The following is a 15878-nucleotide window of genomic DNA, read 5'->3' on the forward strand; positions in this document are numbered from 1 at the left end:
TGGTGTGGGTGAGTGGGTAGGTGGGTGGGTGAGTGGTGGGTGGTGGTGGGTGAGTGGGTGGGTGGTGTGAGTGGTGGTGGGTGGTGTGGGGTGGGTGTGTGGGTGTGAGTGGGTGGGTGAGTGGGTGGGTGAGTGGGTGGGTGGGGTGAGTGTGGGTGGGTGGTGTTAGTGGGTGAGTGAGTGGGTGAGTGGGTGAGTGGGTGGTGAGTGGGTGGGTGGGTGGGTGAGTGGGTGGGTGGGTGGGTGAGTGGGTGAGTGAGTGGGTGGGTGAGTGGGTGGGTGAGTGGGTGGGTGGGTGGGTGGGTATGTGGGTGGGTGAGGTGAGTGAGGTGGGTGGGTGGGGTGAGTGGGAGTGAGTGGGTGGGTGGGTGGGTGAGTGGGTGGTGGTGGGTGTGTGAGTGAGTGGGTGGGTGGGTGAGTGAGTGGGTGGGTGGGTGGGTGAGTGAGTGGGTGGGTGAGTGAGTGGTGGGTGGGTGGGTGAGTGAGTGGGTGGGTGGGTGGGTGGGTGAGTGGGTGTGTGAGTGGGTGGGTGAGTGGGTGGGTGAGTGGGTGGGTGAGTGGGTGAGTGAGTGGTGGGTGAGTGGGTGGGTGAGTGGTGTGGGTGAGTGGGTGGGTGGGTGGGTGAGTGGGTTGGTGGGTGGAGTGGGTGGGTGAGTGGGTGGGTGGGTGGGTGGGTGAGTGGGTGAGTGAGTGGGTGGGTGGGTGAGTGGGTGTGTGGGTGGGTGGGTGGTGGAGTGGGTGGGTGGTGGGTGGGTGGTGGTGAGTGGGTGGGTGAGTGGATGGGTGGGTGAGTGGGTGAGTGGTGGGTGGTGGGTGAGTGGGTGAGTGGGTGGGTGGGTGGGTGAGTGGGTGGGTGGTGAGTGAGTGAGTGTGTGGGTGGGTGGGTGGGTGAGTGAGTGGTGGGTGGTGATGGGTGAGTGGGTGAGTGGGTGCGTGAGTGGGTGGGTGGGTGGGTGAGTGGATGGGTGAGTGGGTGGGTGGGTGAGTGGGTGGGTGAGTGAGTGGGTGGGTGGGTGGGTGAGTGAGTGGAGTGGGTGGGTGAGTGGGTGAGTGGGTGGGTGAGTGGGTGAGTGGGTGGGTGGGTGGGTGAGTGGGTGAGTGGGTGGGTGGGTGGGTGAGTGGGTGTGTGAGTGGGTGGTGAGTGGGTGGGTGAGTGGGTGGGTGAGTGGGTGAGTGGGTGGGTGAGTGGGTGGGGTGAGTGAGTGGGTGAGTGGGTGGAGTGGGTGGGTGGGTGGGTGAGTGGGTGGGTGGGTGGGTGGTGGTGAGTGGGTGAGTGGGTGGGTGGGTGGGTGAGTGGGTGGGTGGGTGAGTGGGTGAGTGAGTGGGTGGGTGGGTGAGTGGGTGAGTGGGTGGGTGGGTGGGTGGTGCGAGTGGGTGGGTGGGTGGTGCGAGTGGGTGGGTGGGTGAGTGGATGGGTGGGTGAGTGGGTGAGTGGGTGGGTGGGTGAGTGGGTGAGTGGTGGGTGGGTGGGTGAGTGGGTGAGTGGGTGGGGGTGGGTGAGTGGGTGGGTGAGTGAGTGGGTGGGTGGGTGGGTGAGTGAGTGGGTGGGTGGGTGGGTGAGTGGGTGAGTGGGTGAGTGGGTGGTGTGAGTGAGTGGGTGGGTGGGTGAGTGGATGGGTGAGTGGGTGGGTGAGTGGGTGGTGTGGGTGGGTGAGTGAGTGGGTGAGTGGGTGGGTGAGTAGGTGGGTGAGTGAGTGGGTGAGTGAGTGGGTGAGTGGGTGAGTGGGTGGTGAGTGGTGGGTAGGTGGGTGGGTGAGTGGGTGGGTGGGTGAGTGGGTGAGTGGGTGGGTGAGTGGGTGGGTGAGTGAGTGGGTGAGTGGGTGGGTGGGTGAGTGGGTGGGTGGGTGGGTGGGTGAGTGGGTGAGTGGGTGGGTGGGTGGGTGAGTGGGTGGGTGGGTGAGTGGGTGAGTGAGGTGGGTGGAGTGGGTGAGTGGGTGAGTGGGTGGGTGGTGGTGCGAGTGGGTGGGTGGGTGGTGCGAGTGGGTGGGTGGGTGAGTGGATGGGTGGGTGAGTGGGTGAGTGGGTGGGTGGGTGAGTGGGTGAGTGGGTGGGTGGGTGGGTGAGTGGGTGAGTGGGTGGGTGGGTGAGTGGGTGGGTGAGTGAGTGGGTGGGTGGGTGGGTGAGTGAGTGGGTGGGTGGGTGGGTGAGTGGGTGAGTGGGTGAGTGGGTGGGTGAGTGAGTGGGTGGGTGGGTGAGTGGATGGGTGAGGTGGTGGGTGAGTGGGTGGGTGGGTGAGTGAGTGGGTGAGTGGGTGGGTGAGTAGGTGGGTGAGTGAGTGGGTGAGTGAGTGGGTGAGTGGGTGAGTGGGTGGGTGAGTGGGTAGGTGGGTGGGTGAGTGGGTGGGTGGGTGAGTGGGTGGGTGAGTGGGTGGGTGAGTGGGTGGGTGAGTGGGTGGGTGAGTGGGTGGGTGAGTGGGTGGGTGGGTGAGTGGGTGGGTGGGTGAGTGGGTGAGTGAGTGGGTGGGTGGGTGAGTGGGTGAGTGAGTGGGTGGGTGGGTGGGTGAGTGGGTGGGTGGGTGGGTGAGTGGGTGAGTGAGTGGATGGGTGAGTGGGTGGGTGAGTGGGTGGGTGGGTGGGTGGGTGGGTAAGTGGGTGGGTGAGTGAGTGAGTGGGTGGGTGGGGGTGAGTGAGTGAGTGGGTGGGTGGGTGGGTGAGTGGGTGAGTGGGAGTGTGTGAGTGGGTGGGTGGGTGAGTGGGTGGGTGGGTGGGTGAGTGAGTGGGTGGGTGAGTGGGTGGGTGGGTGGGTGGGTGAGTGAGTGGGTGGGTGGGTGGGTGGGTGGGTGAGTGGGTGTGTGAGTGGGTGGGTGAGTGGGTGGGTGAGTGGGTGGGTGAGTGGGTGAGTGGGTGGGTGAGTGGGGTGGGTGAGTGAGTGGTGGGTGGGTGGGTGGGTGAGTGGGTTGGTGGGTGGGTGGGTGAGTGGGTGGGTGGGTGGGTGGGTGGGTGGTGTGAGTGGGTGAGTGAGTGGGTGGGTGGGTGAGTGGGTGAGTGGGTGGGTGGGTGGTGCGAGTGGGTGGGTGGGTGGTGCGAGTGGGTGGGGTGAGTGGATGGGTGGGTGAGTGGGTGAGTGGGTGGGTGGGTGAGTGGGTGAGTGGGTGGGTGGGTGGGTGGGTGGGTGAGTGGGTGGGTGAGTGAGTGAGTGAGTGGGTGGGTGGGTGGGTGAGTGAGTGGGGTGGGTGGGTGAATGGGTGAGTGGGTGAGTGGGTGGGTGAGTGGGTGGGTGGGTGGGTGAGTGGATGGGTGAGTGGGTGGGTGGGTGAGTGGGTGGGTGAGTGAGTGGGTGGGTGGGTGGGTGAGTGAGTGGGTGGGTGGGTGAGTGGTGAGTGGGTGGGTGAGTGGGTGAGTGGGTGGGTGGGTGGGTGAGTGGGTGAGTGGGTGGGTGGGTGGGTGAGTGGGTGTGTGAGTGGGTGGGTGAGTGGGTGGGTGAGTGGGTGGGTGAGTGGGTGAGTGGGTGGGTGAGTTGGGTGGGTGAGTGAGGTGGGTGAGTGGGTGGGTGGGTGGGTGGTGAGTGGGTGGGTGGGTGGGTGGGTGAGTGGGTGAGTGGGTGGGTGGGTGGGTGAGTGGGTGGGTGGGTGGGTGAGTGGGTGAGTGAGTGGGTGGGTGGGTGAGTGGGTGAGTGGGTGGGTGGGTGGGTGGTGCTGAGTGGGTGGGTGGTGAGTGGATGGGTGGGTGAGTGGTGAGTGGGTGGGTGGGTGAGTGGGTGAGTGGGTGTGGTGGGTGGGTGAGTGGGTGAGTGGGTGGGTGGGTGAGTGGGTGGGTGAGTGAGTGGGTGGGTGGGTGGTGTGGTGAGTGGGTGGTGTGGGTGAGTGGGTGAGTGGGTGGGTGAGTGAGTGGGTGGGTGGGTGAGTGGAGTGGGTGAGTGGGTGGGTGAGTGGGTGGGTGGGTGGGTGGTGAGTGAGTGGAGTGAGTGGGTGGGTGAGTAGGTGGGTGAGTGAGTGGGTGAGTGAGTGGGTGAGTGGGTGAGTGGGTGGGTGAGTGGGTAGGTGGGTGGGTGAGTGGTGTGGTGGGTGAGTGGGTGGGTGGGTGAGTGGGTGGGTGAGTGGGTGGGTGAGTGGGTGGGTGAGTGGGTGGGTGAGTGGGTGGGTGAGTGGGTGGGTGAGTGGGTGGGTGGTGAGTGGGTGGGTGGGTGAGTGGGTGAGTGAGTGGGTGAGGTGGGTGGGTGAGTGGGTGAGTGAGTGGGTGGGTGGGTGGGTGAGTGGGTGGGTGGGTGGGTGGTGAGTGGGTGAGTGAGTGGATGGGTGAGTGGGTGGGTGAGTGGGTGGGTGGGTGGGTGGGTGAGTGGGTGGGTGGGTGGGTGAGTGGATGGGTGAGTGGGTGGGTGAGTGGGTGGGTGAGTGGGTGGGTGGGTAGGTGAGTGAGTGGGTGAGTGGGTGGGTGAGTAGGTGGGTGAGTGAGTGAGTGGGTGAGTGAGTGGTGGAGTGGTGGGTGAGTGGGTGGGTGAGTGGGTAGGTGGGTGGGTGAGTGGGTGGGTGGGTGAGTGGGTGGGTGAGTGGGTGGGTGAGTGGGTGGGTGAGTGGGTGGGTGAGTGGGTGGGTGAGTGGGTGGGTGAGTGGGTGGGTGGGTGAGTGGGTGGGTGGGTGAGTGGGTGGGTGAGTGGGTGGGTGAGGTGGGTGGGTGGGTGGGTGAGTGGGTGGTGGTGGTGAGTGGGTGGTGAGTGGGTGGGTGAGTGGGTGGGTGAGTGGGTGGGTGAGTGGGTGGGTGAGTGGGTGAGTGAGTGGATGGGTGAGTGGGTGGGTGAGTGGGTGGGTGGGTGAGTGGGTGGGTGGGTGGGTGAGTGAGTGGGTGGGTGGGTGGGTGAGTGGGTGGGTGGGTGGGTGGGTGGGTGGGTGGGTGAGTGGGTGGGTGGGTGGGTGAGTGGGTGAGTGAGTGGATGGGTGAGTGGGTGGGTGAGTGGGTGGGTGGGTGGGTGAGTGGGTGGGTGGGTGGGTGGGTGAGTGGGTGGGTGGGTGAGTGGGTGAGTGAGTGGATGGGTGAGTGAGTGGGTGAGTGGGTGAGTGGGTGGGTGAGTGGGTAGTGGGTGGGTGAGTGGGTGGGTGAGTGGGTGGGTGGGTGGGTGAGTGGGTGGGTGAGTGGGTGGGTGGTGAGTGGGTGGGTGGTGGGTGGGTGAGTGGGTGGGTGGGTGAGTGGGTGGGTGGGTGAGTGGGTGGGTGGGTGAGTGGGTGGAGTGAGTGGGTGGGTGAGTGGTGGTGAGTGGGTGGGTGGGTGAGTGGGTGGGTGGGTGAGTGGGTGAGTGAGTGGGTGGGTGGGTGGGTGAGTGGGTGAGTGAGTGGGTGGGTGGGTGGGTGGGTGAGTGGGTGGGTGGGTGGGTGAGTGGGTGAGTGAGTGGATGGTGAGTGGGTGGGTGAGTGGGTGGGTGGGTGGGTGGGTGAGTGGGTGGGTGGGTGAGTGGGTGGGTGGGTGAGTGGGTGAGTGAGTGGATGGGTGAGTGGGTGGGTGAGTGGGTGGGTGGGTGGGTGGGTGGGTGAGTGGGTGGGTGGGTGGGTGAGTGAGTGGGTGAGTGGGTGAGTGGATGGGTGAGTGGGTGGGTGGGTGGGTGAGTGGGTGGGTGGGTGGGTGAGTGAGTGGGTGAGTGGTGGGTGAGTGGGTGGGTGGGTGAGTGGGTGGGTGGGTGGGTGAGTGGGTGGGTGAGTGGGTGGGTGAGTGGGTGGGTGGGTGAGTGGGTGGGTAGGTGAGTGGGTGGGTGGGTGGGTGGGTGGGTGAGTGGGTGGGTGAGTGGGTGGGTGAGTGGGTGGGTGAGTGGGTGGGTGAGTGGGTGGGTGGGTGAGTGGGTGGGTGGGTGGGTGGGTGAGTGGGTGAGTGAGTGGGTGGGTGGGTGGGTGGGTGGGTGAGTGGGTGAGTGAGTGGGTGAGTGGGTGGGTGGGTGAGTGGGTGAGTGAGTGGATGGGTGAGTGGGTGGGTGAGTGGGTGGGTGGGTGGGTGAGTGGGTGGGTGAGTGGGTGAGTGAGTGGGTGGGTGGGTGAGTGGGTGGGTGGGTGGGTGGGTGAGTGGGTAAGTGAGTGGATGGGTGAGTGGGTGGGTGAGTGGGTGGGTGGGTGGGTGAGTGGGTGGGTGAGTGGGTGAGTGGGTGGGTGAGTGGGTGGGTGAGTGAGTGGGTGGGTGAGTGGGTGGGTGAGTGGGTGGGTGAGTGAGTGGGTGAGTGGGTGGGTGAGTGGGTGGGTGAGTGAGTGGGTGGGTGAGTGGGTGGGTGGGTGGGTGGGTGAGTGAGTGAGTGGGTGAGTGGGTGGGTGGGTGAGTGGGTGAGTGGGTGGGTGAGTGGGTGGGTGGGTGGGTGGGTGGGTGGGTGGGTGAGTGAGTGAGTGGGTGAGTGGGTGGGTGGGTGGGTGAGTGGGTGGGTGGGTGGGTGAGTGAGTGAGTGGGTGAGTGGGTGGGTGGGTGGGTGAGTGAGTGAGTGGGTGGGTGAGTGAGTGAGTGAGTGGGTGGGTGAGTGAGTGGGTGAGTGGGTGGGTGGGTGGGTGGGTGGGTGAGTGAGTGAGTGGGTGAGTGGGTGGGTGGGTGAGTGGGTGGGTGGGTGGGTGAGTGAGTGAGTGGGTGAGTGGGTGGGTGGGTGGGTGGGTGGGTGAGTGAGTGAGTGAGTGGGTGGGTGAGTGAGTGAGTGGGTGAGTGGGTGAGTGAGTGGGTGGGTGAGTGAGTGAGTGAGTGGGTGAGTGGGTGAGTGAGTGGGTGGGTGAGTGAGTGAGTGAGTGGGTGAGTGGGTGAGTGAGTGGGTGGGTGAGTGAGTGAGTGAGTGGGTGAGTGGGTGGGTGAGTGGGTGGGTGGGTGGATCACCTCGCTGAAGAGGCTCCCGTTGATGTAGGAGATCCACAGCTTCCACAGGCTGGGCAGCTGCGCCAACACGAGCTCCGTGAGCGAGTCCACGAAGGTGACACGGGCGGGGACACGGGCACGGCTCGCTACGCCACCACGCAGAGACACGGAGACTCACATCACAGACACAGAGGCTCACAGCACAGACACTCACAGACACGGAGACTCACAGCACAGACACAGACACTCACAGAGACTCACAGACACAGAGACTCACAGACACGGAGACTCACATCACAGACACAGACACTCACAGCACAGACACTCACAGACACGGAGACTCACAGCACAGACACAGACACTCACAGAGACTCACAGACACAGAGACTCACAGACACGGAGACTCACATCACAGACACAGAGGCTCACAGCACAGACACAGACACTCACAGCACAGACACAGACACTCACAGCACAGACACAGACACTCACAGCACAGACACAGACACTCACAGCACAGACACAGACACTCACAGCACAGACACAGAGACTCACATCACAGACAGAGAGACTCACAGCACAGACACAGACACTCACAGCACAGACACAGACACTCACAGCACAGACACAGACACTCACAGCACAGACACAGACACTCACAGCACAGACACAGAGACTCACAGCACAGACACAGACACTCACAGCACAGACACAGACACTCACAGCACAGACACAGACACTCACATCACAGACACAGAGACTCACAGCACAGACACAGACACTCACAGCACAGACACAGACACTCACATCACAGACACAGACACTCACATCACAGACACAGACTCACAGCACAGACACAGACACTCACAGCACAGACACAGAGACTCACAACACAGACACAGAGACTCACATCACAGACACAGACACTCACAGCACAGACACAGAGACTCACAGCACAGACACAGACACTCACAGCACAGACACAGACACTCACATCACAGACACAGACACTCACAGCACAGACACAGAGACTCACAACACAGACACAGAAACTCACAGCACAGACACAGAGACTCACAACACAGACACAGACACTCACAGCACAGACACAGAGACTCACAACACAGACACAGACACTCACAGCACAGACACAGACACTCACATCACAGACACAGACACTCACATCACAGACACAGACACTCACAGCACAGACACAGAGACTCACAACACAGACACAGACACTCACAGCACAGACACAGACACTCACATCACAGACACAGACACTCACATCACAGACACAGACACTCACATCACAGACACAGACACTCACATCACAGACACAGACACTCACATCACAGACACAGACACTCACATCACAGACACAGACACTCACATCACAGACACAGACACTCACATCACAGACACAGAGACTCACATCACAGACACAGACACTCACATCACAGACACAGACACTCACATCACAGACACAGACACTCACAGCACAGACACAGACACTCACAACACAGACACAGACACTCACATCACAGACACAGAGACTCACATCACAGACACAGACACTCACATCACAGACACAGACACTCACATCACAGACACAGACACTCACAGCACAGACACAGAGACTCACATCACAGACACAGACACTCACATCACAGACACAGAGACTCACATCACAGACACAGACACTCACATCACAGACACAGACACTCACATCACAGACACAGACACTCACAGCACAGACACAGACACTCACAACACAGACACAGAGACTCACATCACAAACACAGAGACTCACATCACAGACACAGACACTCACATCACAGACACAGACACTCACATCACAGACACAGAGACTCACATCACAGACACAGACACTCACATCACAGACACAGAGACTCACATCACAGACACAGAGACTCACATCACAGACACAGACACTCACATCACAGACACAGAGACTCACAGCACAGACACAGACACTCACATCACAGACACAGAGACTCACATCACAGACACAGAGACTCACATCACAGACACAGAGACTCACAGCACAGACACAGACACTCACAGCACAGACACAGACACTCACAGCACAGACACAGAGACTCACAGCACAGACACAGACACTCACATCACAGACACAGAGACTCACATCACAGACACAGAGACTCACATCACAGACACAGAGACTCACATCACAGACACAGACACTCACAGCACAGACACAGACACTCACAGCACAGACACAGACACTCACATCACAGACACAGACACTCACAGCACAGACACAGAGACTCACATCACAGACACAGAGACTCACATCACAGACACAGAGACTCACATCACAGACACAAACACTCACATCACAGACACAGACACTCACATCACAGACACAGACACTCACATCACAGACACAGACACTCACAGCACAGACACAGAGACTCACATCACAGACACAGACACTCACAGCACAGACACAGAGACTCACATCACAGACACAGAGACTCACAGCACAGACACAGAGACTCACATCACAGACACAGAGACTCACATCACAGACACAGAGACTCACAACACAGACACAGAGACTCACATCACAGACACAGAGACTCACATCACAGACACAGAGACTCACATCACAGACACAGATACTCACATCACAGACACAGAGACTCACATCACAGACACAGACACTCACATCACAGACACAGAGACTCACAGCACAGACACAGACACTCACAGCACAGACACAGAGACTCACAGCACAGACACAGACACTCACAGCACAGACACAGAGACTCACATCACAGACACAGACACTCACATCACAGACACAGAGACTCACATCACAGACACAGACACTCACAACACAGACACAGAGACTCACATCACAGACACAGACACTCACAGCACAGACACAGAGACTCACAGCACAGACACAGACACTCACATCACAGACACAGACACTCACAACACAGACACAGAGACTCACATCACAGACACAGACACTCACATCACAGACACAGAGACTCACAGCACAGACACATACACTCACAGCACAGACACAGACACTCACAGCACAGACACAGACACTCACAGCACAGACACAGAGACTCACATCACAGACACAGAGACTCACATCACAGACACAGACACTCACATCACAGACACAGAGACTCACATCACAGACACAGACACTCACATCACAGACACAGAGACTCACATCACAGACACAGACACTCACATCACAGACACAGACACTCACATCACAGACACAGAGACTCACATCACAGACACAGACACTCACATCACAGACACAGACACTCACAGCACAGACACAGACACTCACATCACAGACACAGACACTCACAGCACAGACACAGACACTCACAGCACAGACACAGACACTCACATCACAGACACAGAGACTCACATCACAGACACAGAGACTCACAGCACAGACACAGAGACTCACATCACAGACACAGACACTCACATCACAGACACAGAGACTCACATCACAGACACAGAGACTCACATCACAGACACAGAGACTCACAGCACAGACACAGAGACTCACATCACAGACACAGACACTCACATCACAGACACAGAGACTCACATCACAGACACAGAGACTCACATCACAGACACAGACACTCACATCACAGACACAGAGACTCACATCACAGACACAGAGACTCACATCACAGACACAGAGACTCACAGCACAGACACAGAGACTCACATCACAGACACAGACACTCACATCACAGACACAGAGACTCACATCACAGACACAGAGACTCACATCACAGACACAGAGACTCACATCACAGACACAGACACTCACATCACAGACACAGACACTCACATCACAGACACAGACACTCACATCACAGACACAGAGACTCACATCACAGACACAGACACTCACATCACAGACACAGAGACTCACATCACAGACACAGATGTAGGGGTCTTACGGAGGGAATATGTGTCGAGCTGATATGTATGGGATCCAACGGGAAACTAGCACAGTGGGCGGGGCTACGTCAGTGCACGGGCAGGTGCCCTCTACGACGTCCGCGCTTCGGACGTTACGATCCCCCGGGGCCCCACCCCTCAGGTATAAAAGGGAAATGTATCGGGGGGCTGGGGAGAGTTTGGTGAGCTAAGAAGAGAAGACGGAAGACGTCCCAGATAGAGCCCTGGTCTCCCCCTGCTACGCCGTCCTTGTCAGGACCGCGCAGGCTCGAGTCAGTGGCGTGGTGCCAGAGCCAGAGCCAGGGTTGGTCTGGACTCTGAGTACCGGGCCCGACTGACCAGTGTCGGGCCAAGATAGCCTCCCCTAGTCCACGAGAGGAGGACTCTGAGGCAGGCTAGGTTTAGCGTAGAGGTGTGTCCTCAGATAGACGGGTGAGGGGGCCGATACCCCCTCAGTGTGTATGTCACAACGTGTGGTGTTAAATAAACAAGTGTGCCTCCAACTCCGGTGTGAACGAGTCATAAGAGTACTACATCTGGCGTCAGAAGTTAACAACGAACATGGACACGCGCCGAACAGCTCGGGCCGGGGTACAGGAGGCGGAGGACACCGCGGGAAGTGCGGTACCAGAGACGGCTGAGGGGGCCAACGAGCAGCCGGGACCGAATGAGTCTTTACCGGGCCATCGGGAGGAAGGGGAGTCGCTGTCCGACGGGCTGCGGCTGGCGCACGCGAGGTTGGCGGAGCTGCTATACGCTGCTGCCGCCACACTCGAGACCATCACTCGGCTGGGGGCTGCTGGACCACCGCGAGGCGAGGACAGCCGACGGCCGTTGCACCTTCCCGCCATTTCTAACGTCGGCACTTTTGAAAGTCCCGCCATCGCCGCAGCAGCTGCCGAGGGCGTGGCCAACCTCAACTTGGGGTCCGACATCGACTCCGCTGGAGCTGCCGCGTCACCGCCTTCGGACGGAGCGTCACTATCTGCGCGACAGGCGATTACAGCTGCCGTTCGTGCTGACGCTCGGCCGAGTCGCGGGGACATCAAAGTGCGGTCCTCCACGGCGGTCGCGGCACTACACCAAAGACTACCCCCGCTGAAGGAGTTCGTGGCTGAGGAGGGCGACTGGGGGGGATTTCAGCGGCGCTTCCTCGCGCATCAAGAGATGGCGGGGTGGTCAGACGACGAAGCCCTCTGCGCACTACCGGCGCTCCTGGACGGCGACGCCCTCGCCGCTCTTACGTCCGCATCGAGGGACAAGCGCTCTACTCTTCAGATGGCGCTGCAATTGCTGGCTGGGGTTTACGGACCATCGGCCGAGTGTAGGCAGCGATTCTACGACCGCCAGCGGGGTGCGAAGGAGTCGCCCCTCGCCTACCGTACCAGCCTTCTGGCGCTCGCAAAGACGGCCTTCCCTCGTATGGATGACCAAGGCGTCGACGCCATGGTCACCGAGAAGATCCTTCTGCTGGCGGACGACCTGGACGTCGCCATCGTCGCGCAGGAGGACGTGGAGATGGGTTCCCTCCAAGCGGCGCGCCTCCTCCACGCCAACCTCCTGTCGCAGCGAAGGAAGGCCAGCAGGGCAGCTGCCGGCCGTACGGTGGCTGCCGTCACCTCACCGACGGAGGAGGTCTACGCCGCCGACTTCCGACAGCAGCAACGGATGGGAGCGCGGGCGGACCGGGATGGCCCGATCCGCCCCGACCGCCCGTCTTCACCACCTGCGCTCCCACGCTGCTATAACTGCGGCGTCCGGGGCCACGTCGCCTTGGGGTGCCGTTCTCCTCGACAGCGGGGGACGACGCCTCGCCGGGACGCCGGCCCTCCTCCTCCTCCCAAGCTCCACCGACATGACCCGGCGAGTCGCGGCACCCCACATGTTTGGCCAAAGCACACACCCGTTACACATGTACACACCGCAACGAACGGGGGGCCAACATTGCACGCCATGGGGCCAACACGAACCACTATGGGGACCAAATTCGAACCAGCCCAGTGGTCCGTGTTGGCCCATCGCGTTCTAGCTGCGCCGTCGGGCTCGTCGGCCGTAGTAGGGTATATTGACGGGATCGAAGTGCGTATCCTCGTCGATACAGGTGCGTCGGCAACCATCATTTCGGAACTAATATACAACATTCTCCCTGTCCAAAGTCGTCCCTTGCTACCGGTTAATGTGCCATTCTACGCTGCTAACGGGGGCTCACTGGGTATCATGGGGCAGATTCGCGCGCAAATTTCGATCGGTGATATTAAATTGTCCGGCCCTATTTTTGTGTCCTCCTCGCTGGCGGTTCCGTGCCTGCTGGGGACGGATTTCTTGGGCAAAATGCCGATTCGGATCATGATTAATCAGGGTTGCATTGAACTCCCGTCGGGACGGCGGATGGCGTTTTTGCCTTCCCCTACTACGGATCGTTCGGCGCTCGCGACGGTACCCGCGTTTGTAGTTCAGACGGTTCGCGTGCCGCCAGGGGCACAAATGTTGGTACCCCTGAAGCTTCGTAGGCCCTTCGCTAAGGGTCTTGGGGACCAGGGTGTCCTGCTCGGCCCATCTAGGGCTGGGGTTAGCGGGCCGCATTTGATTCCCGCTCAGACCATTGTGAGGGGGGACGGGGACCCCTTCATCGCGGTCCTCAATGTGGGGTCGCAGGCCGTGGTAATTCCCCAGGGGACCGTGCTTGCTCACGCAACGCCGGTGCCCTGTGAGGAGTCTGTCGCAAATCACGTGCATGCTGCCACTCTGCCGACTCCACATTCGGACACCGATGAAGGGTGGCTTGAGGCGCTTTGTGCGGGATCGACGGACCTGTCGGATGTAGAGCGTCAAAAACTTAGGACACTGTTGCGCGAATTCGCCGATGTGTTTAGTCAAAACAAATTCGATCTGGGCTGCACCCAATTGCTGCGTCACCATATTGATACTGGTGACAGCGCGCCCATACGCCAAAATCCCTTCCGGCTGAGTCCTGCCGAGAAGGAACATGTCAAATCGGCTGTTGATGACATGTTAGCCGCCGATATCATTTCTCCCTCTACCAGCCCGTGGGGAGCACCGATCGTTCTGGTAAAGAAACAGGATGGATCGTTGCGGTTTTGCGTCGATTTTCGCCGCCTCAACAAAATTTCCGTTGCTGACGCATACCCGCTTCCCCGTATTGATGAATCACTCGACGCCTTGGCGGGGGCGCGATTCTTCTCCACATTGGATTTGCTTTCGGGATTCTGGCAGCTTCCTCTGGATGATGAATCTAAGCCTAAAACCGCTTTCCGTACGCCACATGGTCTCTTCCAATTTAACCGGTTGCCGATGGGATTACACTCGGCGCCGGCGACTTTCCAGCGATTGATGGAATTGGTTTTGGCTGGATTGCAGTGGGATTCGTGTTTAATCTATTTGGACGACGTTATCGTCTTTAGCAGAACATTCGACGAGCATCTCCAGAGATTGCGGGCCGTTTTCCTCAAAATGCGGGCTGCTAATTTGAAATTTAAACCCCAAAAGTGTCATTTGTTGCGCGAATCCGTACGTTATTTGGGGCACATCGTAGGGCGCTCGGGTATTGCTACCGATCCCGCCAAAACGCAGTGCGTCAGCTCCTGGCCGACTCCCACCTCGGTGGGAGAGGTCAGGAGCTTTGTGGGTTTCGCGTCATACTACCGACGTTTTGTCGCGGACTTTGCCACCATTGCTAAACCCCTGCACGCTTTGACGTCAAAGGGGGTCCGGTTCCATTGGGGACAGGAGGAGGAGGCTGCGTTTCGCTCACTTCGGGACGCTCTGGTTAATGCCCCTCCCCTGGTTTATCCTGATTTCTCAAAACCCTTTGTGCTCGATACTGACGCGAGCAACACAGGTATTGGGGGCGTGCTGTCCCAGGTGGTCGAGGGCGTCGAACGGGTGGTCGCGTACGGTAGCCGAGTGTTGTCTCCGGCGGAGCAACGATATTGTGTCACGCGTCGGGAACTGCTGGCAATTGTCTACTTCATCCAGCAGTACCGGCCGTATCTGTACGGACAGTGTTTCACCGTCCGTACAGACCATGCAGCGCTACAGTACGCCCTGCGAGTCCAACAACCATCGGGACAATTGTCTCGATGGCTGGAGGTTCTCCAGGATTTTGATTTTCAGACCACGTACCGTAAGGGCGTTCGCCACACCAACGCGGACGCCCTGTCACGCATGCCGACCACCCCCGAATGCGCATGCCTCCTGGGGTCGGGTCGGTGCAGGCATCCTGCTGAATTGCCTGTCCCGGTCTTGGCGGCTGCTGATGACGCAGCATCAATGACTAATTCTATCGCACAACAGGGTTCTGATTCCCTGTTGGGGTTGCCTGCTACGGAATGGGGCCGGTTGCAAATGGAAGATACTTCCCTCCTTGCGTTGCGCCGCCGCGTCGGGGACCGGGGGCGGGGGAGGGGTGATGCCGACGCATGGGAAATGCTCGGTGGGTTGTTAATGCATTGGGACGGGAAATCCCATCGCCACCGGCTAGTGGTCCCTTCGGGGTTACGGGGTAGGGTGGTGTGGGCCGCTCACGAGCGCCTCCTCCACCTGGGTACCCAAAAGACCCTGGCCTTGCTCCAACTTGATTTCTTTTGGCCGGGCATGACAAGGGATGTCGGGGATCTGCTAGCATCGTGCCCTAGATGTGCGCAGCGCAAACCACCAGCGAAGGAGTCGAACCCGCCCCTGCAATCTATCAGGGTTTCCCGGGTGAACGAACTCGTCGCGCTGGACATTCTAGGACCGTTCCCCGCCACCCCTAGGGGAAATAGGTATTTGCTAACCGGGGTTGAATATTTCACGCGCTGGCCTATGGCCTGGCCCCTGGCCAACCAGTCGGCGGCAGCCATCGTGGAGGCCTTTGTCCAGGGATACGTCCTTGACAAAGGTGCTCCCGAGAGGCTGCTGACTGACCAGGGTAAAAATTTTTCAAGCAAATTGCTCAAACAGGTCTGTGACATCCTTGGCACTAAAAAGATTCGCACCTCTCCATATCACCCACAAACCGACGGGATGGTCGAGCGGTTGCATCGTACCATCACGTCGATGCTGTCGCAGCACGTTTCTGACTCACAGACGGATTGGGATTTGAAAATTCAGGGGGTCCTGTCAGCATACCGG

The 15878-nt window shown here is 59.7% G+C and overlaps 1 protein-coding gene across 1 annotated transcript in view; it reads right to left on the bottom strand.

Annotated features, from left to right (window-relative positions):
- The window catches only part of LOC144951643 (exocyst complex component 2-like), a 104450-nt gene that overhangs the window by 215 nt on the left and 88357 nt on the right, over positions 1–15878 (bottom strand). The window contains exon 9 of the mRNA XM_078881934.1: positions 6762–6886. Within this exon, the coding sequence (XP_078738060.1) occupies positions 6762–6886 (125 nt within the window). The remainder of the gene's footprint in view (positions 1–6761; positions 6887–15878) is intronic.

Source organism: Lampetra fluviatilis, chromosome 63, assembly GCF_964198595.1.
Source record: "Lampetra fluviatilis chromosome 63, kcLamFluv1.1, whole genome shotgun sequence".
Taxonomy (NCBI): Eukaryota; Metazoa; Chordata; class Hyperoartia; order Petromyzontiformes; family Petromyzontidae; genus Lampetra; species Lampetra fluviatilis.